The following is a 26,034-nucleotide window of genomic DNA, read 5'->3' as shown; positions in this document are numbered from 1 at the left end:
CCATGCTTTGTAAAGTGATAACATTAGAAGGAGATGGATAAAAAGCATATAGGAATATTATGTATCTTTTCTGGTATTCTGTAAACAAATAATTACAAATAAAACTTTAATAAAGTACAAGTATACCTTATTATTTATATTGGGAAAAAAGATTAAATGATGTTTCTCTTAAAAACTGAAGGAAGACCAAAGAACATGGAGATTTTAGAAATATATTTGAATTAGGCTAAACTCCATGAATTGTTACAGAGGACCATCTATGAGAACAGATAGGTTTAAATGATTTTTTTGATGCTCATGTTTATGGATAGAGATTTTCTCTACGTTTTTATTCTCTTAGTTTGTAATACTCAAATGAATTTGTTTCTCTTAAGGAAGGAATCATGGAGATAAGAAAAATAAGTAGATTTCCCCCCTCCTAATTCAATATTTATTTTCCTCTCCTTCATTTCTCTATAGTTGACAATGACTTTGGGTAATGGATAGATATACAAAATGAGTAGTTAGGTCATAGGGAACAAAGTTTCTTCAGGAACTGTATATAGTTAGCAGCCTGAAGGGTGAGTTGTAGGGAGGTAACAGGGTAAGTGGAAAGAGAGTATTTTTTTAAATACTTTTATTTTATTTATTAGAGAGAGAGAAAGAGAGAGAGAGAGAGAGAGAGAGAGAGAGAGAGAGAGAAAGAGAGAAAGCTTCCATCCACTGGTTCACTCCCCAAATGGCTACAAAGGCTGTAGCTGGGCCAGGCCAAAGCCAGGAGCTTGGAACTTCATCTGGGTCTCCCACATGAGTGCAAGGGTCCACACACTTTGGCCACCTTCCATTGCTTTCTCAGGTACACTAACTGGGAGATGGATCAGAAATGGAGCAGCTGAGACTCGAACCAATGTTGGAGAGTTCATATAGGATGTTCATATGGGATGCTGTCATTGCAGGCTACAGCTTAACCACTGCGCCAAAATGCCAGCCTCTAGTACTGGTTTTGACTTAGGTCTGTCACTTTGTAGCATGACTTTGAGCAATTCTTAACCTCCAAGAACAGCTTTTTATTCTGTAAAGTGATTGCTTTGAAGATTAAATAAGGTATGTAATGTACCTATACATAAAATATACAAAATAAAAATAAATTCAAAATTATTGACTATAGATTATGTATTTAAGACTTTGCTACATATGGATTATTGTGAATATAAAAAAACACAAGATGGGGGCCAGCATTGTGGCACAGCCTGTAAAGCTGCCACCGGCAACACTGGCGTCACATATGTGTTTTAGTTCCTGTCCAGGCTGCTTCACGTCTAATCCAGCTGGCCTGGGAAAAGCAGTGGAAGATGGCCCAAGTGTTTGGGCCCCTACCACACATGTGGGAGACCTGGATAAAGCTCCTGGCTCCTGGCTTTAGACTGGCCCAGTGCTGGCTGTTGTGGCCATCTGGGGAATAAATCAGCGGATTAAAGAGTTCTCTCTTTCTCTCCTTCTTTCTCTGTAACTCTGACTTTCAAAATAAATAAATAAATCTTTAAAAACAAACCCACATGAGATGGAATCACTTATACTCTCAAGGAACTTTCATCCTTCGGGGAGAGATAAAATATACACAGATGAAACAATCAGAGATAAAAGTTAACAGAACTTATTGTAGCACTAAATTATGTTGGAAAGATAGTAAAATCAGTTAATAGAAAGTAGAAAAATTATTTTTAATAAAAGATTTATCTATTTGAAAGGCAGAGTGACAGAGGGGAGGAGCAAGAAGGGGAGAGAGAGAGAGAGAGAGAGAGAGAGAGAGAGAATTGATCTTCTATACACTGGTTCACTCCCCAAGTGGCTACAATGGCCAAGGTTGGGCTAACCCTGGCCAGGCCAAAGCCAGGAGTCTGGAACTCCATCAGGGTCTTTCACGTGGGTTCAAGGGCCCAAGCACTTGGGCCATTTTCCACTGCTTTCCCAGGTGAATTAGCAGGGAGCTGGTATTGGAAATATGGGATGCTAGCATTGCAGGCAGCAGCTCAATCTGAGGTACCACAATTCTGGCTCTGAAACTAGAAAACTTCTGGATGGCTTAAGCTTTATGAAAGGAGTGGCCCTGAGAAAAGCAGTTAGTAATTGGTATACAGAGAAATAATGACTAATATGTTTGGATTTTAAAGTTTATGAGTTTTCACAAGCATTGTTCACTCAACATTGCAAATCATTAGGTAATGATTTTTTTTTTTTGGACAGGCAGAGTGGACAGTGAGAGAGAGAGAGACAGAGAGAAAGGTCTCCTTTTGCCGTTGGTTCACCCTCCAATGGCCGCCGTGGACAGCATGCTGCGGCCGGCACACCGTGTTGATCCAAAGGCAGGAGCCAGGTGCTTATCCTGGTCTCCCATGCGGGTGCAGGGCCCAAGCACTTGGGCCATCCTCCACTGCACTCCCTGGCCACAGCAGAGAGCTGGCCTGGAAGAGGGGCAACCGGGACAGAATCTGGTGCCCCGACTGGGACTAGAACCCTGTGTGCCGGCGCCGCAAGGTGGAGGATTAGCCTAGTGAGCCGCGGTGCCGGCCATTAGGTAAGATTTTTAAAACTCCATTCTAGGGGCAAAACAAAACAAAACAAAACCTCTAGGGGAAAAAAAAAAAGCTAAAACAAACTCAGAGAGCTTTTATCAAGGGGTAGAGTCAAGTCAAATGCAGGAATGCTGACTATGAAATCTATGCTTTTATGAAATAGCTTCAGGTTGGCCAAGCCCTGGCTGTGCAGCCATTCAGGGAGTGAACCAGTGGATGGAAGATTTCCTCTTCCTCTCCCTCTCTCTCCCTTCTCCCCTCACCCTCCATCTCTCTCTTCCCTTCTCCTCTCCTCCTTTCCTCCTCTCCCTTCTGTCAACCAAATAAATAAAATAAAAATCTGAAAAAAACCAGTACTTTCCACTTACCCTGTTACCTCTTTTATTTTATGAAATGTTATGCTTTTTGTGCAGTTTCATGATTGTTTTCTCAGTTATCACATAAAATAATCCTGTCAGAAGCTGAAGCCAGACGGACTTAACTTGTTCAAGTTCCCATAGAAGGGTCCTGCGTTGTGGTAAAGTGGGTAAAGCTGCTGCCCTCAGGGCCATCTTCCCATATGGGTGCCAGTTCAAGTTCCAACTCCACTTCTGATCCATCTCTCTGCTATGGCTTGGGAAAGCAGTAGAAGATGGCTCAAGTGCTTGGGCCCCTATACCCCATTTGGAGACCCGCAAGAAGCTCCAGGCTCCTGGCTTCTGATCAGTCTGGACAGCTCTGGCTGTTGCAGCCATCTGGGGAATGAACCAGTGGATGGAAAACCTCTCTCTCTCTCTCTCTCTCTCTCTCTCTCTCTCTCTCTGTAATGCTGCCTTTCAAATAAATAAATAAATAAATAAATAAATAAATCTTTTTTAAAAAAGTTCCTATAGCAGTACTAAAACTTATCTGCTTAAATGCACTCTTCCCATCTTTATATGTCACTATATCGTTTTAATTTCCAGATGGAGAGGAGGGAGGGAAAAAGGGAGTGGCACAGGATTGGAATGGTTTCTGAGGTACACACATGTCAAGCAAAGGGTTGGCCTCAACTTTTCAGGGCTGTATTTATTTTGGCCATGTAACCAGAAAGTTATTCACCTGCTTTGTACTGAGGGTGATTTATATGAATGGGGCAAGTGAACTGCCACATTTACATTGTTGGCATTGTTTCTTCTCATGATTTATATTTATGCCCAATTTTGGAATTTCTCCTTAGGGATGGCAGATCAATTCATATAGCTGACTATGGAAGCCTCTATTCCTCATTTAGTTAATTCTGATCTAGACACAGATTATCACATAAGAATTATAGGCGGGACTAATTTCACTGAAGAAAATACACAAAAGGGCAGGTATTTGGTTTAGCATTAAGACACTGCCTGGAATAACTGCAATCCCATAATGAGAGTGCCTGGATTTGAGTCCTGGTTCCACTCCTGATTCCAGCTTCCTGATAATGTGCACCCTGGGAGACAGCAGGTGATGGCTCAAGTAGTTAGGTCCCTGCCACCCAATGGGAGACCTAATTTTGGTTCTCAGCTTCTGGCTTTGGCCAGGCCCAGCACTGGCCATTGTGGGCATTTGGGAAGTGAACCAATGGATAAGAGCTCTGTCTCTGCCTCTCAAAAATAAATGAGCAAACAATGACCAGGAACCTACTGACCAGTGCCTTTATAGAAAGGGAGCATAAAGACAAAAAATAAACCTAGACATTAAGACAACAGAGTGTATTTCTTTATGTTCAGGGAAAAATGAACACTTAACTCAGACTTTTCATGAATACATACCCAGTTTAAGAAACCTTGACCTTGCTTCTATATGATGATTTCACTAGTTTCTATTTTAGCTCTATAGCCTAAAATCAGCAATCTTACTTAACATTCTCAGGCTTTTATATCCTTTCCAAAGCAAGTAAATGCCCCGAATTACAAACTAGAAGCTGATATTTTTCCAAGTCAAGGTTGAGCATATTCTACTGTTATCTCCCTCTAGCCGGTATGACAATTGCAAGTGATCACATGTTACTGTATATGATCAATGATTTTTAAAAAAATTTATTTATTTATTTGAAAGAGTTACAGTGAGAGAGAGACAGAAACTCTTCCATCCACTGGTTCACTCCCCAAATGGGCACAACAACCGGGGCAGGACCAGGCCAAAGCTAGAGCCAGGAGCTTCTTCTGGACCTCCCATGTGGGTGTAGGGGCCTAAGGATTTGGACCATCCTCCACTACTTACCGAGGTGCATTAGTAGGGAGTTGGATCCGAAGTGGAGCAGTCAGGACACAAAACTGTGACCATATGGGATGCTGGCAATGCAGTAGTAGCTTTACCTGTTATGCCACAACATTGGCCCCTCTACCATGTATATATATATATATATATTTTTTTTTTTTTTTTTGACAGGCAGAGTTAGACAGTGAGAGAGACAGAGAGAAAGGTCTTCCCTCTTCTGGTCCACCCCCCAAATGGCCGCCACACTGTGCTGATCCGAAGCCAGGAGCCAGGAGACAGGTGCGCGGCCCCCACAACCCCCGGTCGCCCATGAGGGCGCAGGGCCCAAGCACCTGGGCCATCCTCCACTGTCCTCCTGGGCCACAGCAGAGAGCTGGACTGGAAGAGGGGCAACCGAGATAGAATCCGGCGCCCCAACCGGGACTAGAACCTGGGGTGCCGGCGCCGCAGGGAGAGGATTATCCAAGCGAGCTGCGGCGCCGGCTTTTAACAGATCGATATACAAAGCTGGACTCAAGTTTTCCCATTTGAAAGATGTCTCAACTCTAAAAAAATTGATGTTATCACTGCAGCAAACAAAGGTTTTTATTTCTGATAACTACTAATTTAAAATGCTCAATCTTAATGTACCTGGGAAGGCAGTGAAAGATGGCCCAAGTGCTTGGGCACCTGTCACTCACATGGGAGATCCGAGGGAATTCCTGGATCCTGGCTTTGGCCTGGTCCAGACCTGGCTATTATGGCCTTTTGAAGAGTAACCAGCAGATAGAACATTTTTTCTCTCTGTCCCTTTGCCTTTCAAATAAAAATAAATAAATAAATAAATTTATGTTTAAAAAAATGCTCTTCTTAGCCCGGAGATTCTCACCTTTCTCAGCTTCCACGTCTCCCACAGGCGTGCTGTTAAGTCTGTTATGAGGCTAAGGATGCAGGCGTCAGGGGCCTGGGGTTGGGTGTGGCTGTATGTACGCGGGTTTTAACAATGAGATGGAGCATAGAGACTGCATATGAGATTGTGTTTTGGGGAAACTGTTAGAGAAAAGGTACATTTCTTAAATGCTGTTTGTTCGGTTATGAGAGTGTATTGAGCTGGTTTGAAGCTGGATGTCTGTGTGTTGACTAACCACGAGCGTCGCAGAATCCGATTCCCGCCCCAGCCAGGGGGAGGCGGTACTCTCAGACCTTCTGCTGAAATCCAAACTGGAATAACCTGTTGCGGGTCTCCAACTCCCGCAGTTACAGGTTGGCATCTGCACGGATCCCCGCCCGCTTCGTCGCGCGCCCGGCGCTTGACAGGAGGGCAGTCACGTGACAGCCGCAAAGCGGTGCTTTGCGACCTCGATGACAGGCAAAATGTGCGACAGCCCTGGTGCTAGCCAACCAGGGGCGGAGGCGGCGGCCAGGGAGGAAGCGGAGGAGGCGGAGGCGGCCGTGGCGTCCGCCCGCCTGCTCGTTCTCTCGGTTTCCCCGCCCCCGCCGGTCTCGCCGCGGTTGAAAGGAGCCGGGTGCGCGCTGTCGCCACCAGCTTTCATCCTGGCCGGCGACAGTAAGACCAGTCTCGCATCCAGACCAACCTCCCTGTCGGGGCGGCTGCGGCACAGGCTGTGCGGGGCGCGGGCGGGCGGCCGGGGCGCCTGAAGGTTACCGAGTGCATGAGTACCTAGCGCCTCCCGAGCTGCCCCGCCCGCCGGCCCGCCGGCCCTCCCGCCGGCTCGCCCGCCAGCCCCTCGGCGCCCGGCGGCGGCGGCGGCGGCGGCGACGGCCGCAGGAGGCGCCGTCTTCCTCCCAGGTGCGCGCCTCGCTCCAGGAGCGGCGGAACTCGGCGGCCGCCATGGCGTCCAACATGGACCGGGAGATGATCCTGGCGGATTTTCAGGTGAAGTATCTTCCCTGTGTTCTCCTTCCACCTCCAGCCTCGTGGGTTCCTGGTGCCAGAAGGGAGGCCTCTTCCCAGCGTTTGTTTGAACGCTGCGGTGTTGTGGTTAGGCTTTTCTACGCCTGTGGCTTGGGGTGTGTGTGTGTGTGTGTGTGTTGTGAGCCGTAGGGAAGCATATAATTCTTAGGCTGTGTTGTGGTGAAATTTGTTCAGTACAGGTTGAATGGCATTTTTGAGGTGAGGGGAGTCTTACGATTTTTGGGTAACTGGATGTGTGGAGTGTTTTCTGTATTATATGGGGAAGGTGTAGACTTTGGGGCTATTAAGTGTGGAGCCATTAAATATGGGGTGTTTTCAGTTCGTTGTTCCGTGAGGCGAGTATAGAGTGTGTGTGTGTGTGTGTGTGTGTGTGTGGGTAATGTGTGTGGAGCGTGTGGTGTTATGGGCGTGGTGTATTGTATTAAAAGAGTAAAAGAATAGAATGATGGGGAGTGGTGAGGGTAGGCAGGGCATTGTGGTCCTCTTCTAAGAGGAAAAACATTTGAGACTTGAATGCCTTATTGGAATCTTTGGTGGGTAATAAGAAGTTAAGGAAGAGGCAGATAGACTATATATTCTAGAGTGTGTCTGCTATGAATTCGCAAGCTTAATAAACTACCGGTTCAGATTCGCAGATTCCCCTCTACACACTTGAGTTGCTTGCTTGGTGTAGTTTCTTAAGGAACTTAAAGGATAAGTAAAGGTTATTGATTTGCTGAACCCAGCGACAGTGACACTGGCATCCACGTATTTTAGGGAGGCCCTTTGAAAATAGAGCTGTATTCGTCATAAGACTCAGAGTTAGAACTAATACCCTATGAACCCTACTTTTGCATTTTGGTGTTTGGCCAAGAAGATATTTTGGTGAGATATTTTAAACCATTTTGGCATTAACTTAGAAGCTACCGTCAAGTACAGGCAGTCTCTTAATTCTTTAACACTGTCTTTACATGAGGTCTATGGTCTAACACTAGCAGAGTGAGTTTTCCTTACTGAGATTTTTGTTGCCATACACCTTTAGCCCCTTTTAAAAGTCCCTTACTTTTTACATTTTAATGTTCTGATGACTATTTTCAGAGTTTGCTCCTTTGGTTATCTAGTGGTAGCTCATATATTAAGAATATGCACATATGTACATATTGGTTGTACTGTAACTTCCAAACTCAGGAAGATTCTTAAAACTTGGTCACAAAATTAGGTGTTTTGTAGGTTTAGGCTTGTCCTGAGGTTTTTGTCTTCCTAAATCGTTTTGTTTTTGTTTTTCATTCTCCAGTTCAATCTTTTATTTGTTGTGAAATAGGACTGTATTTTGTCCTGTTCTAAAATAGTTGTGTTCTGATGGGGAAGGCTTTGGACAACAACAAAAAGAATATTTTATCTCAATGAAAGGTTTAAGGTAATTGTAACTTTGTTTTGGTGTCACCAAATTTTTTCCTTCAATAACTTGTAGCTGCTTTCTCTCATAGTATTTGGCACAATTATTATGCTTACTTAAGTTAACCCTGTATTAGCCACAGGACAGTAAATTTAGGATTCTTGTACTTACTCGCAAAGTAGTTTTCTGAAAAAACAGGAATTTTGGTTTGGAAATTAAAATGATTATTTTTTTAAAGAATTTTTACTTATTTTTTTGAAAGGCAGAGAGAGAGAAAAAGGTAACTTCCATATGCTGGTTCACTTCCCCAAACGCCTCCATTAGCCAGGGCTGGACCAGGCCGCAGCCCGGAACCAGGAGTTCAGTAAGAGTTTCCCATGTGTATGGCAGGGACCCAAATACTTTAGCTGTCACCTGTTGTCTCCCAAGGAACAGGAAGCTGGATTGAAAGCAGAGCCAGGACTTGTACCTAGGTACTCTGATAGGAAGCAGGGCATCCCAAATAATGTCTAAACCAATCACCTGCCTCCCAAACTGATTGATTATTTGATCATAACAAATCCTAGTAAGTTTTTCTTTTCAGATCAGTGACACTGCTGTGTACAGTTGTTCATATGTGGAAAAATAGCTATTTTCATGCAGTGAACAGTTTGCCACATATTGAGGTTAATTTTATATTGTCAAATAGGTAGGAAAATATTATTGGTGGATTAAAAATTTATATATTTTATGTTCATTTATACATAAATACATTTATAAATATACTCTATAAATATATATTTATATACTTTTATTTATATATTTATTTTGTAAATAAATAAAATTTATTTATAAAACTATAAACATGGGGCTGGTGCCATGGTGTAGTGAGTAGGGCCACCGTCTGCAGAGCTGGTATCCCATATGGGTGCAGGTTTGAATCTCGGCTGCTCCTCTTCTGACCCAGCTCTCTGCTCTGGCCTGGGAGAGCAGTGGAGGATGGCCCAGGTCCTTTGGCACCTGTACCCATGTGTTGAGATCCGGAGGAGGCTCCTAGCTCCTGGCTCTGGATAGGTACAGTTCTGGCCATTGCTGCCATCTGGGGAGTGGACCAGCAGATGGCAGGTCTCTCTCTCTTTCTGCCTCTGCCTCTCTGTAACTCTGCCTTTCAAATAAATAAATAAATCTTTAAAAATACACATGTTAAGCACATTAACCTTTTGTGTATTCTAGTATCTATAATTCTGGGGCTGGCATTGTGGTGCAGAGGGTAAAGCCTATGACACTGTCATCCCATTTGGCCACTGGTTTCTGTCCCGGCTACTCCACTTCTGATGCAGCTCCCTGCTAATGTGCCTGGGAAAAGAGCAGAAGATGGCTGAGTGCTTGGGCCCCTGCCACTTACATGGGAGACCCTGGTGGAGTTCTTGGCTCCTGGCCTTGTCCTGGCCCAGCCCTGGCTGTTCTGGCCATTTGGGGAGTGAACCTAGTACATGAAAGATCTTTTTCAGTTCCCCTCTCTCTTTCTCTCTCTCTCTCTAACTCTGCCTTTCAAATAAATAAAATAAGTCTTAAGGAAAAAAAGAGCCTGTAATTCTCTTATAAATGATGATACCATATCAGTTTACTCTTCTAGTTTTAGTTTACAGTAGATTATTCTCCCTGTTTCTTATATTTTTTATAGGATTAACTTTTTGAAGTTTTATTTAAGTTATGCAAGTTTTATTTATTTTATATATACAGATTTAGGAACAAAGTGGGACTTTCCCTCCTTCCTGCCCACATTCCAAACCTCCCCTTCCCCAGCTTCTCATTCTTAATTTTTACAGTGATCTGTTATCAGTTTGCTTAGTGATCATATAGTTAACCCTACTGTAAGTAAAGGAGTTCAGCAAATAGTATGATGAGAAAACAAACCAAAATAAAACAAAACTAAAGATTGTGTCTCATGGGAAGAAACAAGTGATATAAACAATCATCCATTCTCAAAATGTCCATTTCCCTCTAATACATTACAAGAGGATTAACTTTTAAAAGTAAGCAATTGTCCAGTTATAAAAAAGCCATCTATTTTATTTAGAAATTCAATTCAAAATTTGGCATATGGATATTTGAATGACATTGGCTTCTTCTATAACAGGACAAATAAATTTCCCCACCCATAAGTGAAATTAGTAAAATTATATTCTATGTAATATAATTATCAATTATAGTTTGAGAGATCAGTGCTGTGTTAGTAGTTTGATTTGATTAAAAATCAGTGTCAGATTTTTATCACTGCTGGATAATTGGTTGCAGTAAATATAATGTCTAAATATGAAAAAGAATTTGTGAAGGATTTTTTTTTGACAATTTCAGCTGATGAGAAAAAGGACTTCTGGGAGCTGGCCTTGTGGCATAGTGATTAAAACCACTGCCTGCAATGCTGATAACTCATATGGGTGCCGGTTTGTGTCCTGGCTACTCCACTTTTGATGCAGTTCCCTGCTAATAGTCTGGGAAAAGTGGTGGAAGATGGCTCAAGCCCTGGTGGGAAACCTGGATGAAACTCCTAGCTTTGACCTAGCCTACTCCTGGCTGTTGTCATCTGGGGAGTGAACCAGCAGATGGAAGATTTTTTTCTCTCTGTCTCTCCCTCTCTCTGTAACTCTGATTTCAAATAAATAAATTTTAAAAAGCAAGATAGAAGGACTTCTGTTAAAATCATTGGAGAAGTGGTAGTAAGTAGTGGGTAGAAGATTGTAGCTCAGACTTAGTGGGATAGGTTGGGAGCATTATAGATGAGTGAGCTTTTTACAAAACAATTATATTCAAAATTGAACTCTAAAAGAACCCCTCCCCCCTGGGGGGGGGAACCTCTCCAATTAAGAAAATGAATTGTGGTAAAATACATATAACAAAATTTCCTATAGTAACAATTTTGATATTTCTTTTCTTTTTCTTCTTTTGGGAAGATAGAAGAGAGACAAAGATTTTTCTTTCATCCACTGGTTAACTTGTTGAATGCCAATCACCATTCCAGAAGCCTGGAACTTAGTCTGGGAATTCCATGTGAGGAGCAGGGACCCAAGTACTTGAGCCATCTTTCTGTCTCATAGGCTGCACATTAGCAGGAAGCTGGGATCAGAAATGGAGTCTGGACTTGAACATAGGCACTGCAAGCAGCATCTTTACCGCTGTGCGAAATGCTCGGCTCTTAACCATTCTTAATTATATAGTTCAGTGGCATTAACTGTACATATTGCTGTACAACCATCAGCATCACCCATTCTCAAAGTGCTGTTCATCTTACAAAACAAACTCATTAAACAGTAACTCCCTGTACCCCACTTCCTCCAGTCCCTAGTAACTACATTCTACTTACTATGTATGAATTTGAGTATTCTAGGTACCTCATAAGTGGGATCATACAATATATGTCCTTTTGTGGTTGGTTTATTTCACTTAGTGTAATGTTCCCAGCGTTTAAGTATGTTGTAGCATATATCAAAATTTTATTTCTTTTTAAGGCTAAATAATGTCCTATTGTATGAATATACCACATTTTGTTTATTCATTTTTGAATAAACATTTTTAGGCTGTTTCTACCTTTTGACTGTTGTGATTAACGCTGCTTTGAACATTGGTATACAAATACCTATTTGAGTTCCTCCTTTTAGTTCTTTTGGGTATATACCCAGAAGCAAAATTAGTGGATTATATGCTAATTCTTGAGGAACTGTCATACCATTTTTCCATAGTGACTATGCCATCAAAATTTTGAATGCAGAGAGTTTAAGCATCCTATTTAATAAATTATTTTAAATTTGAACTAAGAGCAACCAAATTTTTGATTTGGAATATTCTATGAAAATTCTGATTTAAATATACGTAGTGCTAACATAAAATGTTACTGATAAAGGAATGAATAGTAGAACACCCAGAGTTCACTCTGGCAAGAGCCAGGAGGGATTGGAAAGGTATTTCCTGTATTAAAAAATGAGAGGAGCTGGTTCTGTAGATAGGCTTGCTATGCAGGCATCTGAAATGGGTACTGGTTCCTGTCCCAGCACAGTGGGCTGTGGTTTGGTTCAGAGTCTCAGTTGCTCTGCTTCTGATCCAGCTCCCTGCTGATGTGACTGGGAAGGTTGCAGAAGATGGCCCAAGTATCTGGGCCCCTGCCATTCACTTGGGAGACCAGTAAGAAGCTCCTGGCTCCTGGCTTTGGCCTTGCCAACCCAGGTCTTTGTGGCCATTTGTGGGGTGAGCCAGTGGATGGAAGATCTCTTTCTCTGTCCCTCCCTTTGTCTGTAACTCTGCCTTTCAAATAAATAGGTAAATTTTAAAACAAAACGAAACAAAATCCAGAAAACAAAAAACAAGGAGACACTGATGAATCATGTCTATCCCACTCTGCTTAAAGTTTTTGTAACAGGGGCTGTAGCTCAGTGGGTTAACGCCCTGGCCTGAAGCACCGGCATCCTATATGGGTGCCGGTTCGAGACCCAGCTGCTCTACTTCTGATCCAGCTCTCTGCTATGGCCTGGGAAAGCAGTAGAAGATGGCCCAAGTCCTTGGGCCCTTGCACCCACGTGGGAGACCCGGAAGAAGCTCCTGGCTCCTGGCTTAGGATTGGCACAGCTCCAGCCATTGCGGCCAAATGAGGAGTGAGCCATTGGATGGAAGACCGCTTTCTCTCTCTCTCTCTCTCTCTCTCTCTCGGCCAATTGGGAAGTGAGCCATTGGATGGAAGATCTCTCTCTCTCTCTGCCTCTCCTCTCTCTGTGTAACTCTGACTTTTAAATAAATAAATAAATCTTTTAATAAAAAAAGTTTTTGTAACAAAGAGATCATTCAGGTGAAAGTTCCAGATCTGTTCTTTTTGTAATTGTGCAATTTTTTAGCTTTTTTTTTTTTTAAGACTGAAATATAGATCAAACATCATTTGATCAAACTTTTAAGTCTTTTTTGGATTGCTTAAATATGTGAAAATAGTTATCTAAACAATTGCAGTGCTATCAAATAATGAGTAATATTAGTTACCTTTTACTTTGTGTCCTGATGAACCATAACAATAAAATGAGTTCTCTTTCCCTTAACCTTTTGATTAGTGTTACGCCAATTTGTTTTTCCTCTAAGATAAATTTTTTTAAGGCTTATTTATTTATTTGAAAGGTAGAGTTATAGAGAGAGAGAGAGAGAGAGAGAGAGAGAGGAAGAGAGGGAGAAATGGATCTTCCATCGGCTGGTTCACTCCCCAAATGGCTGCAGTGACTGGGGCTGGGTCAGGCCAAACCCAAGAGCCAAGAGCTTTTTCCGTGTCTCCCACGTGGGTGCAGGGGCTCAAGAACTTGGGCCATCCTTTGCTGCTTTTCCAGGTGCATTAGCAGGGGGCTGTATCAGAAGTAGAGCAGCCAGGACTCAAAGTGGTGCCCATATGGGTTGCCAGTGCTACTGGTCATGGCTTAACCCTCTGTGCCACAGTGCCAGTCCCCTAAGATAAATTTTTAAAAGATTTATTTTTCTGAAAAGCGGAGTGACAGAGATCTTCCATCTGCTGTTTATTTCCCGAATGCCCACAACAGCTGTGGGGTAGGCCAGGCTGAAGCAGGAGCTACAAACTCCATCTGGGACCCTCATGTGGGTGGCAGGAACCCAAGTACTTGGACCATCATCTTCTGCTTTCCAGGTGCATTAGCCAGAAGCTGGATTGGAAGTGTGTAACAGACTCCTCCCATGCACTCTGATATAGGATGCTGGTATCCCAAGAGGTGGCTTAACCTGCTGCACCACAACTCTTGTTCCTCTAAGATAAAATTTTATAACACAGAGTTTTATTTGGGATGTGTCCTTTTAGATTAGTCTCACATGCTGATCTTATATATTGCCTATTTATGTTTTAGATTGCTGATAATATAGAGGCAGGTTATAGCTCTACTCAAGTGAAAGAAAAAAATGAACAAGTCTCACTGGTAGTGATAATTTGTTTCAGACTTTCTCAAAAATAAAACCATATCTGCCTTGTAAAAAAAGTATTCTTTTGGAACCTCCTTCCAGTGGTCATAGATTGAGAGTCCCTTTATTTCTTTTCTAAGTTGGCTTTAATTTTGATGCTACTTTCAGTTATGTTTCTTGTACCACACAATTGTGCCTTTCTTCTTACTCTTGGTCTTTCCAACTAGTAATACTTTTGCTGCCTAAGTTACTTTATAAATTTTCTTCTATTGCACTATCACCATGGGACTTCGAAAGTTTCACTTGCATGTGAACTCCTCTTTGAAGTGTGGACTCTTTCATGACATTTCTTTATTGCAGTCACTTGTAAGTAGTTTCTGCCCCTTCATAGCCTTTCTCCTTCTAAATGAAATTGTGGATACTCAATTTTTTTTAAGTTGACACAAAGAGTTATCTTCCACATAAGAAGATGCTGGACTGTGTGGGAAGAAATGTGTTGATCTTAATGGATAGGTAGCCTTTGGGATGTTGTGGGTTAGGGATGAAACTAGATATTCATGAAGCATTATATTTCATTCCTGAGAGAGTAATTTGGGCAGGAGATTGAGTACTATGGCTGTAAGTAGTCTTGTTATTAATCCTTTCTTTCCTTTCTCCTCTCTCCTCTGTCCTCTTTATTTGAGGGACAGATGAAGTATTTTAGTGTCTGAGTTATAGATTGTTGGGAAAACAAGGCTTTATCATGCAGAATGACATTTATTGGTTGGTGGTTATGGACGTGGACTTTGGGTTCAGATCACTTGAATTTGTACACAACTCTGCCAATCACACATGTTGTAATCCTAGGCTAATCATTTCACACCTCTATGCTTCAGTTTCCCCATAAGAAAAATGAGTTAAAACGTGTAAAATGATTAGAACATGTCTGACATAGAAAGTATTCGGTTAAGTTTTAGCTGTTAACATTTTTGACAGTTTTAACTTTTGTATATGTTCAAGGCCACTTTAGAGATGATCTGTGTGAAGCTTGTCAGTTTTCATTTGGTGGAAATTTTAAGCCATAAAATGAAGTGACTTATCCAAGTTCACGGGTTGGTTTGAAGCAAAGATTTTATACAGGTACTAGGAAGAATGTTCATTTTCTACCTCATTTGTCAGATCCCTTCAAGTTCTTAAGAAAAACAAGACATACCATTCAGAAATTTCTCCAAGAGAGGAAACTTAATGTAAAATAAATGAACAACGCCTGGCATTTAAGTAGGCATTCAGGAAGGAAGGAGAGTGGGGAAGAGAAAGCTGGCAGTGTGTCTCATCAGACCTAGTATACTACTTAGTGCCTTTCTTCTAAGCTCACAAAAGTCGTGGAATGAACAGTCTCTAGATTGGGTTGATGCCTTTTGTTTGTTAGACTGGTTTTATGAACGTTGCAGATCAGCTGCCTGTTTTTGTAAATAAAGATTTATTAGAACAAAGCTATATCTACTTGTTTACCTATTCTCTGTGGTTGCTTTCTTGCCACAGTGACAGAGATAATAAGTAGCTGAGACAGCTTTTATGGCTTCCAGGGCCATTAAATTAAAGTTTTTCTTACCTACCTCCAGGAGGGGCAGATAGCATTGCACATAGATAGAGTGACTAGAGCTATATTTGTTTTGTTTTGCTGTGGTTCTCTGAGCAAGTCATTTATTATCCTATGTGGGCTTCAGTTATTCAGTCCATAGAACGGAGAAAAGTCCTATCTACCTGTAAACAGAAGACTGGACTAGATCAGGCCAGATAGTGGCCAAACAACAAGCTCTTGGTAGCAGCTCAGGATATTCAGTTGTAATTCAGATAATTGATCTAGATGAGGGGTCAGCAACTATAGCCTGGGGGGCTAAACTGCCACTTTTTTTTTTTTTTAATAAATAAAGTCGTATTGGAACACAGTCATGCATGTATTTACATGTTGTCTTTGACTAATTTTACTCTCAGTAGTAGCAGAGTTTAGTAGTTAACTACATGTCCTGCAAAGCCCGAAATATTTACTTTGCTCCTTAGAGGAAAGGTTGCTGATCCCAGATCTAGACCAGTGATTTTCATCTGCCTAGTTTGGGCTACTTTATTTTTATGTATCTTGCGTGTATTTCTCTTCTTTTGAGTCTTAAGTTTGATTACCAGTGATCAGTTTACATGTTTCTTCTCCCTACTGTCAGCTCTTTTGGGAGAACAACTGCTTGGATCTTAACTGTTCCTATATTATCTAGTAAGAGATGCTCATTGAATATTTATTGAAGAAATATTGTTAGTATGGGTTGTTATGGTACAAATAGAGTAGAATTATAAATTTTTATGTAATTTTAAGCTTCATTTGTTGACGTGGTTTGGAATCATAAATTGTCATCGAGAGAATAAAAATTTAACTGCTGAATTGAAGCTTACAACTTAAAGTGATCCATTTACAGAGACATACAAAACATTTTCCTGGGCTGGTGCTGTGGTATAGTGGTTAAAGCTGCTGCCTGCAGTGCCAGCATCCCATGTGAGTGCTGTTTGGAGGCCCAGTTGCTCCACTTCTGATCCAGCTCTCTGCTATGGCTTGAGAAAGCAGTGGAAGATGGCCCAATTCCTTGGGCCCTGCACCCATGTGGGAGACCTGGAAGAAGCTCCTGGCTTTGGATTGGTGCAGCTCCTGTTGTGCCAGTTGGCGAGTGAACCAGTGGATGGAAGAGACCCCCCCCCCCCTTTCTCTTTCTGCCTCTGCCTTTCAAATAAATAAATCTTTAAATAACAAAACAAAGACTGGTGCTGCAGCTCATTTGGCTAATCCTTCGCCTGCAGCGCCAGCACCCCAGGGTTCTAGGGTTCTAGTCCCGGTTGGGGCGCCGGATTCTGTCCCGGTTGCTCCTCTTCCAGTCCAGCCCTCTGCTGTGGCCCGGGAAGGTAGTGGAAGATGGCCCAGGTGCTTGGGCCCTGCACCCGCATGGGAGACCAGGAGGAAGCACCTGGCTCCTGGCTTCAGATTGGTGCAGTGCGCCAGCCGTAGTGGCCATTTGGGGGGTGAACCAACGGAAAGGAAGACCTTTCTCTCCGTCACTCTCTCTCACTGTCTAACTCTGCCTGTCAAAAAAAAAAAAAAGAACTTTCCCAGTGGTATACAAGTACTACTCACAATAAAAAGGAACAAACTGTTGATAAAAAAACAAAAATAAAAACAAAAACACCTTGCCTCCATTTTATCTTATATAGAAGAGCTCAGTTGGGTAATGTGGCAAATAACAGGGCTTGAGGCCAAGAACTTTTTAAGATTTGAATGCCTTTATTGAATTGCTGTGTCAGTCACTCTTTCTGATTACAGTTTCACTCTCAAACTTTAAGACGTATTAATTTCTTTCTTTTTTTTTTTTTTTTTTTGACAGGCAGAGTGGATAGTGAGAGAGAGAGAGAGAAAGGTCTTCCTTTTTGCCGTTGGTTCACCCTCCAATGGCTGCTGCGGCCGGCGCATCGTGCTGATCTGAAGGCAGGAGCCAGGTGCTTCTCCTGGTCTCCCATGCGGGTGCAGGGCCCAAGCACTTGGGCCATCCTCCACTGCACTCCCAGGCCATAGCAGAGAGCTGGTCTGGAAGAGGGGCCACCGGGATAGAATCTGGCGCCCCAACCGGGATAGAACCCGGTGTGCCGGCGCTGCAAGGTGGAGGATTAGCCTGTTAAGCCACGGCGCTGGCCAAGACGTAATAATTTCAAATCAAAATCGTTCATTATGTTAAATCACTTGTCATTAACTTTAAAGTGAGATCAAGATAATTTCAAAAGGAAGTCTGGCAGAACTAATGCAGAGTGATTGGGCCTGTCTTCCTACTTACTTGTGGTGATAGAGGAATAATTGAAATATAAAGAATGAGATGTCAAGTTGTGGTAAAGGAAGCAGGAAGAGTTTTCAGGGTATGTGTACCATTGCTGGCTTTTGAGTTAGGCTTGAGTCCCTTTTTTTTTTCTTTTCTTTCAGTTCACCCTAATTCCTTGGGTGATTAATCTATTTAATAAAGGAATGTTAATGAGAGGAAAACTTCTCTTGTGCTCTCCCAGCTTTCTTCCCTATTTTCCCTCAAGGGAATGTAGTGGTTGAACCTGTTTTCTAAAGTAAATTTTAGGTGTATCCTTTGGCATCTAGTTAAAGTGAGGTGGAGACTGATCAGCTCTTTTTTTTTTTTTTAAAGATTTATTTATTTGAAAGGCAAGTTACAGAGAGGCAGAGAGAGAGAAAGAGAGAGGTCTTCCATCCACTGGTTCGCTCCCCAGATGGCTGCAATGGCCGGAGCTGTGCTGATCCGAAGCCAGGAGCCAGGTCTTCCAGGTGGGTGCAGGGGCCCAAGGACTTGGGCCATCTTCTGCTGCTTTCCTAGACCACAGCAGGGAGCTGGATCGGAATTGAAGCAGCTGGTGCCCTTATGGGATACTGGCACTGCAGGCATCAGCTTTACCATTACACCAGAGTGCTGGCCCCAATCAGCAGTCTTATTTCAAGTCTAATAGGGGAAGAATAATGTAATTGACTAGTAGCTTTTTATTTGCTTTGGATGTGACTGATAATATATGAAACTCTTAACATGTAACCTTTGAAGTGATCCTGTGTTGTGATATAGTTATATAGTTCTCCATAGTTTCTGTGTTTCTTGTGAGTAGAAGCTCTGACTGCCTTTGTTTCTATTATCTTTTCAATGTACGTTTAATGAACAGCCTTATATCTCCTTCTGGAGATCAGGGTAGGCATATGTATTTTCTACTCTAAAAGATTGGATCCTTTAGGCTCTGAGTTGCCTTTCTGTAATGTAGTCTACTGTATGTGCATGTGTTGGCCTACTTTGCATTGCCCTGTGGGAAATGGGACTGGAGAATCAATCAGTGCAGGTAAATTCTGGTACCCCGACTTCTTATTATTTCTGTGAATCATAAAGTTCATTGTCTCTCTGACTTGGGGGGATCAGTGTTTTGCCAAAACCCATGAACCTTTGCAGGTTCAGTTATCTGGTTGCAAAAGGGTGAATCTTAGGTCATCCACAGTTCTCGACATTTTTTGGCAACAAGGATGACTTATTGACAAACACATGACTTTGTGTAAGAAGAAAGGTTAGTTAACAGTTTTGGAAGTCTGTGGTAATTGGCAGAAACATGTTTACCAAATTGTTAAGTTGTTCTTTACCGCCTGTTAACTGAGTAGGACTGGAGAGGTGAATGCCAGGAAGTAGGTTTGAAGATGACTACAAGAATGTTCCTGTGGTTGCTGCTAACTGTCCTTCAGAAGGAGGGTGGACTTTTTCTCACCAGTTTGGAAGTCAGCTTCAGAGTCCCTCCAGTGTACTGAGTAAGATGCATTCATCTGGCAGGGTGGTTCTGCCCTCTGTTAGATGGCAGTTACAGATGTGTATATACCTTCCCTGAGTGTGAAAGGAGGCAGTTTTGCACTTTCTGGAGCAGAAAGTGAAGTTATTCGAACTTGTTTTGTCTGAGAGATGGGTTACATATATCTTATGGCTCAGCTCCTTTGGAGGAAGCTTTATTCTCTACTTTAGTGTCTGAAGTGAACCACTGGTTCAGTGGGGTCCTCAGTTCGCAGAAGTTCACTCTAAAACTGGGCCTTGTTTGCTGATGGTTTAGTCAAGCTGAAAACTGATTGTTTCCGCTCAGCTTTTGGGACTGTTCATTCCCTGCTCCAGCTTTACCAACTGGTAATGGATATTATCGCTCTGTTCGTTGGTTAGAACTGAAGGCTGTTCTTAAAGCTTTGGGTGGTAACTCTCCTTGATGAAACTTACTATATTTTTATTGATCCTTGTCTTACTAATTGCCTAGCTGTTTGGTCTCCCACTTGGAAAACTGTAGACTGGCAGATTAAAGAAAGCTCTCTTTAAAGCGGTGTACAATGAAAGTAGTTTTTAGCTGCTGATCAAACCACCTGGATCATTCATGTAGGGCTCATTTTCTAATTGAGTCTACACTGCTAAAAGCTACCATTGTTGCATGTATTCATTGTATCAGCTGTGACAGCGCATCAACCATCATAAACTGTGCACAAAGTAAGACTCTGTGTTTTTGACACAGAGGGTACCATAATATGCCAGACTTCTGATCCCTGCCAAAAGTTGACTTGTCACATGATGGGAGAAACTAGTTGCATGGGGCCTGGTTCTTACCTGCACCTGGCAGATCTAGTACATTAGACCTTTGATCTTTCTCTTAGGGCTATCCGTGTTGTGTCACTGTTGTTTACACTTTTTCTGTTTGTGATGTTGCTATTCTAGTTCAGTCACCTGACTTTGGCCACATTATGTGGTCCTAGAAACTAGTTTGTATTGTACATTTGACTTTCTGGACTGTTTGAAGCCTGACAATGATGCATGCACCTGTTATTGCAAAATCCTTTCAACATTGAGTTGACAGTCAAGGTATTTGATGGACCTTCTGTACTCCCTGCAACCTGAAGGCATTCATGTGGATGAATGTTGAGTGTTGGAATAGCTTTTCCAAAAATTGACTCAAATTTCTCACTTTTACTTCCTTCTGGTCCATGTACCTTAGTAAAAGATTGTTATGAACATAGCTGTTCCCCAGCAGTGATCTTCTCATCTTGTCCAATTCCTTGGTAGTGATGAGGAAGGTAGGTCCAAGTTGTTGCAGGGTTGTATAGCCCTGTTTTGGAAAATAAAAACTTCAGTATAAGCTTTATCAAGTTCAAGACACTTTTATAAGTTATGATAGCAGTCATTTAGTCCAGCTCTAAATAACTGAGGGTTTTGAGAATTTCACCATGTTAATGCAATATTTTTTTACATTATTAACTGAAGAAAATTGGGTGCTGTTTAAAGATTTTTTTAAAAAGATTTATTTATTTATTTATTTGAAAGGCAGAGTTACGGAGAGGCAGAGAGAGAAGGAGAGAGAGAGAGAGAGAGAGATTGAGAGAGATTGAGATTCTTCCATCTGCTGGTTCACTTCCCAAATGGCTGCAATGGTCAGAACTGGGCTGATCCGAAGCCAGGAGCCAGGAGCTTCCTCTGGGTCCCTGATGTGGGTGCAGAGGCCCAAGGACTTGGGCCATCTTCTGTTGCTTTCCCAGGCCATAGCAGAGAGCTGGATTGGAAGTGGTATAGCCGGGACTCATATGGGATGCTGGCATTGCAGGTGGTGGCTCTACCTTCTATACCACAGTGCTGGCCCCATAAAGATATTTTTATGATTAGCAAACAGAAGCCAAAAGACTACAAATAAGTACTGTATGATGGATGCCTAATGATTTCCTGTTGAAACTCTTAGAAAATTATTTTGTTGGATGAGAGGAATGAGCAGAAACATTGTTCTGTTGGAGAAGGACTTAACTTTTCTGGGCATTTTTCTGCCTATGTTTTGGCTGATTTTCGGTGTTTCATTCTTTGGTCCTCTAGAAAGTCACCAGTCAAAATGCTTGAGCATAACAAAAAACTGTTGACATGACCTTTGCTCTTGGTAAGTCTGTTTTTGCTTGGACTATACTACTTCCATTTCTTGGTAGCCATTACTTTGATTGTACTTTGTCTTCAGGATCAAACTGGTAAAGTCATGTTTCATTTCTTGTTACAATTTTTGGAAGAACTATTTCAGGATCTTTATCCTAATTGTTTCAAATTTCCATTAAGAGGTGGACTTTTGTTTGCAGCTGATCTGGGCACAACAGTTTTGGTACCCACTGGGTAGGAAATCTTCTCTAATGTTTCAGTGAGAATTATGTAAGCTGAACCAGTTGAAATGTCCTTGATGTTGGCTATTGTTTATGCTGTTAATCATTGATCCTGTTCAATTAGGGCACAAGCAAGATTACTTTTTTTTCCTTGCAAATTGGTGTGGATAATCTGCCACTGTGGGATTCCTCTTCAATGATGTCTTATCCCTTGTTAAAGTGAGCTGTCCAGGCATGAGTATGTGGCACAGCCAGTTAAGCTACCTCTTGGGATGCTCACATGAAATGCCTGGTTTGAACCCTGACTACTCTGTGCTTCTGATCCAGTTTCCCGATAATGTATCTGTGAGACAGCAGTTGGCTCAAATATTTGTGTTTCTGTTACTCATAAGGGAGACTTAGATGGAGTTTCTGGCTCCTGGCTTCTGCCTGGCCTGACCCAGGCTACTATGGGCATTTGGGGAGTGATCCAGTGGATAGGAGATCTTTCTGTCTCTGTCTCTTCCTCTCTCTTTATCAGTTTTTCTTACAAATAAATAAACAAATTAATAATTCTTTGGGTGGGGCAACCCGTCCATTTGTAAACTGTTGATTTCCAGCGGCATTGTCCCCAGAAACTTTTCCCAAAGCACCAGTGATTCCACTTTTCTGCCAAAGTTCATCATCAATTTGATGTTTGTTTTTGCTTTAGTTTTAGCAGAATTCATGTTGCTGTGATGTTTTTTCCCCCCTTAACTGATGTCTTATCCTTCTTAGTGTCTCAATCTAGACTCTGTTCAGACATGTTGTCATAAGTTAAAGTTTGAGGCCAAAAAGGTTGAAATCTCTGCATAGGTTTTTTCATAATATGCATTTCCATGAATTTTTTGAAGACCCCCCGCCCATAGTATCTCCAACAGCAAAGGGCAAGCACACTTAATGTCCATTGTAAGATTCATATTTCCTAGGCTCATGGTTTGTCTCCTGTAATGCAGCCTACTGTGTGTGTAGATATCATCTGGCACCCTATGGGCCTACCTCACCCCTACTGGAAATGGTCACAGGAGCTGATGTGAAAAAAATGCCTGTACTCTGGTTACTGTTATAGTTGTGAGCAATAAAAAATATTTTATTCTTGACCCAGGAATCTAGTGTCTCCCAGCATCTATGAAATTTTAACAGACTAAGTTGAGTGAGACATCAGCTGCTTTGTTCTTTCTTTTCTACAGGGTAGGTAATTCAGGTCATTCTTGATTTTACAGATTGACCTTAGAAATGGCAATTATAGTAACTACTGCTAACATTTTCTGACCATTTTCTTTCTCCTGGGCTCTGTGATATTTTATCTGCTTTGTCTTATCTAATTGGTATTCTTCATCTCATCTGAAGTAGCCATTATTTCCATTTACTATGAGAAGCTGGGATTGGTGTAAATACTGCAAAATAAAAAAAGATTAAATAATTATTTAATAAAAATAATGAGTTGCAAGGCTGGAATTGGAACTCAGGTCTGTTTAACTATGAAGTGATGGATCTTATGTTTATATTTCTCAAATGGGTATGTTAAACAATACTCAAAGCTATGTAATATATATGTTTAATTTACTAGAATAGGTAAAAAGAAATATGTGGTTTAGAAAAACATTAGAAAGCAGTTATGTAAAATTAGCATTAATTTGAATTAGAAAATGATATTTTAAAGAAGGATATAGCTTACTTCCCTTTGGATTGTTTTCTCCTCTACTCTAGTGGGGGAACACATTTCCCTTTCTCTATTGTTATGATACAGTCATGGAAAAATTTGATAGTACTGCACTTTATTATGTTGTCTTTTAAGAAACAAATGAAACTGCATTATGATATTTTTTGATTCTTTTATCTTATTGTAGCTTTGTGGAACACAAAAAGAAAGAATAGTCAAGGTTTTCTAGTTTTCATGGAATGACCAACATTAAGAAATCAAAAGAAGAAAAAAATGGGTTTATCTTGAAATTGTGTGGCAGTGATGACTATGGGTTATTTAGTACTCTAGCCAAATGTTCTTGTTACTAGTATTTTCAAAAATTCATTTTTCTAATTTATCAATGTCTGTAAAATATTATGTTACTTAAGTCTGTATTAATGCTAAGTAATTTTTTTTTAAAAAGTTTTATGTTTATTCAAAAGGCAGAGTTATATATAGAGAAGGAAAAACAGAGAGAGAGGGAGATCTTTCATCTGCTAGTTCACTTCCCAAATGGGTACAACTACTGGGGCTGGGCTAGGCTGAAGTCAGGAGCCAAGAGTTTTATCCACATCTCTCAAATGGGTGGCGGGAAGTCCTTGGGCCATTTTCCACTGGCTTTCCATGTGTACCTGCAGGGAGCTGGATGAGAAGTGGAACAGTCAGGATTTGAACCGTGGTCAAATGGGATGCTGGCATTGCAGATGGTGACTTAATCTGCCGAGCCATAACACTGGCTCCAATGCTAAGTCATTTTTGCCTCATTTTTCTGGGAGTACTATCAGTTTTTTTTAATAAGATTTATTTTATTTACTTGAAAGTCAGAGTTACACAGAGAGAGGAGGAGAGGCAGAGAGAGAGAAATGTCTTCTATTCGCTGGTTCACTATCCCAGTTGGCTGCAATGGCCGGAGCTGCGCCAATCCGGAGCCAGGAGCTTCCTTGGGGTCTCCCAACGTGGACGCAGGGGGCCCAAGGACTTGGGCCATCTTCCACTGCTTTCCCAGGCCATAGCAGAGAGCTGGACCGGAAGTGGAGCAGCTGGGTCTCAAACCGGTGCCCATAAGGGATGCTGGCATTTCAGGCCAGAGTTTTAACCCACTGCCCCACAGCGCTGGCCCCTATTGCTTTGTGTAATTATAACATTTTATCAGAAGATTGCTAAAAGTCTGTCTGTACTTGTGTTTGCTGTCACTGGAAAACTTAAGGGGTGTACTAGAGTCTTTCAAAACTAGCAGGTTTCAAAAGCAAAATAAATGACAATTTTAAGGAATAAACTTCATATAATAAATGTAGATAACTGAAGGCAGGTATTAGTTTGGCAAAGAGATGCTAATACCATTTGTCTTTTTTAAAAAAAATATATATTTAAAAAAATATTTTAACAAAATTGGAAACCTAAAATGGTGTAAAATATATATTAAACAGAAAGAAAAGCTCAATTAAGTGATGTATCATTTTCTGTGTGCAATGATACAGTCTGTTTTTGCAATTTTATTTTTTATTCTACCTTTATTGTATAAATAGAACAGCATGAGATAGTGCTTAAATATAGCTTATTTGTTTTAAGAATGGAGAAGGGCAGTCATTGTAGTATAGTGGGTAAAGCTGCCGCCTGCAATACTAGCATGACATACAGGTGCTAGTTCAAGTCCTGGCTGTTCCACTTCTGATCTAGCTCTCTGTTAATGTGTTTGGGAAAGCAGTGGAAAGATGGCCCACAATGCTTGGGCCCCTGCACCCATGTGGGAGACTAGAGGAAGCTCCTGGCTTCTGGTTTTCATTGTGGCCATTTGGGGAGGGAACTAGTGAATGGAAGATCTTTCTCTGTCTCTCCCTCTCTGTCTCTGCAACTCTGCCTTTCAAATGAAATGAAATTAATCTAAAAAAAAGAATGGAGAAATTCTGCATAAGATATTAGTTTACCCACTTACACATATGTGGAGAATAAAGTTAAAAGGTGGGTTATGCCAAAAGAAGTATGTTTTTTATTGTCAGGATTAAAGATTTTGTTAGGTCGTAAATCCCACCCATAACCAAAGTATAATTTAACTTGCCAAGATAAAAATATTATATGCTAAGAAACAGCCACTTCTTTTTCCAACAACATGTCTACCAGAAGGGTTTTTCTTTATTTTGTGCATTGTGTAAGTATGTGTGTATTTATAGTAGAGCTTTGGTATTTCCAGTTGATAGATCCTGAAGGTGCCCTGAGTTAATATGGATACAGTGTTATCCTTTGATGAAAGGGCACTGTTGACTTACTAGCTGTCCCTAGAACACAGTACTGTGTGCTTTTTTACCAGGTTTTTAGGAGGCCTTCATTAAAGTAGCTTCAAGGACCTCCTTGCTGGCCAAGGGAGATCTGCAGTTGCTATTTGTTACCCATGGGTAAAAGATGGAACTGTAGAGTTGCTTTTAGTTGCTTCCCACAATTGCCATAATAATCCAGGTAGGATGGTTGGATCTTGCCCAACAAGGTATTTATTCTGAAATATCTCTTTTATGGTTGTCATTGTGACAAATGCTATTTGGTATATAAGGGATTTTGGTAGTACCAGTGATAGTTTGTAATAAAAGCAGTGTTTTAAAGTTTTATTACTGGGGCCAGTGCTGTGGCATAGCAGGTTAAGCTGCTGTCTGCAGTGTTGGCATAACAGATGGGCGCCAG

At 41.4% G+C, this 26,034-nt stretch overlaps 1 protein-coding gene across 1 annotated transcript in view; it reads left to right on the top strand.

Moving 5' to 3' along the window:
• Positions 1–6,501: 6,501 nt before the first annotated feature.
• The window catches only part of FAF1 (Fas associated factor 1), a 476,212-nt gene continuing 456,679 nt past the window's right edge, over positions 6,502–26,034 (top strand). Inside the window, exon 1 of the mRNA XM_062191295.1 lies at positions 6,502–6,645. Within this exon, the coding sequence (XP_062047279.1) occupies positions 6,601–6,645 (45 nt within the window). The 5' untranslated portion in view covers positions 6,502–6,600. The remainder of the gene's footprint in view (positions 6,646–26,034) is intronic.

Source organism: Lepus europaeus, chromosome 5, assembly GCF_033115175.1.
Source record: "Lepus europaeus isolate LE1 chromosome 5, mLepTim1.pri, whole genome shotgun sequence".
NCBI classification, from domain to species: Eukaryota; Metazoa; Chordata; class Mammalia; order Lagomorpha; family Leporidae; genus Lepus; species Lepus europaeus.
This window is presented reverse-complemented; position numbering and strand designations above follow the sequence as displayed.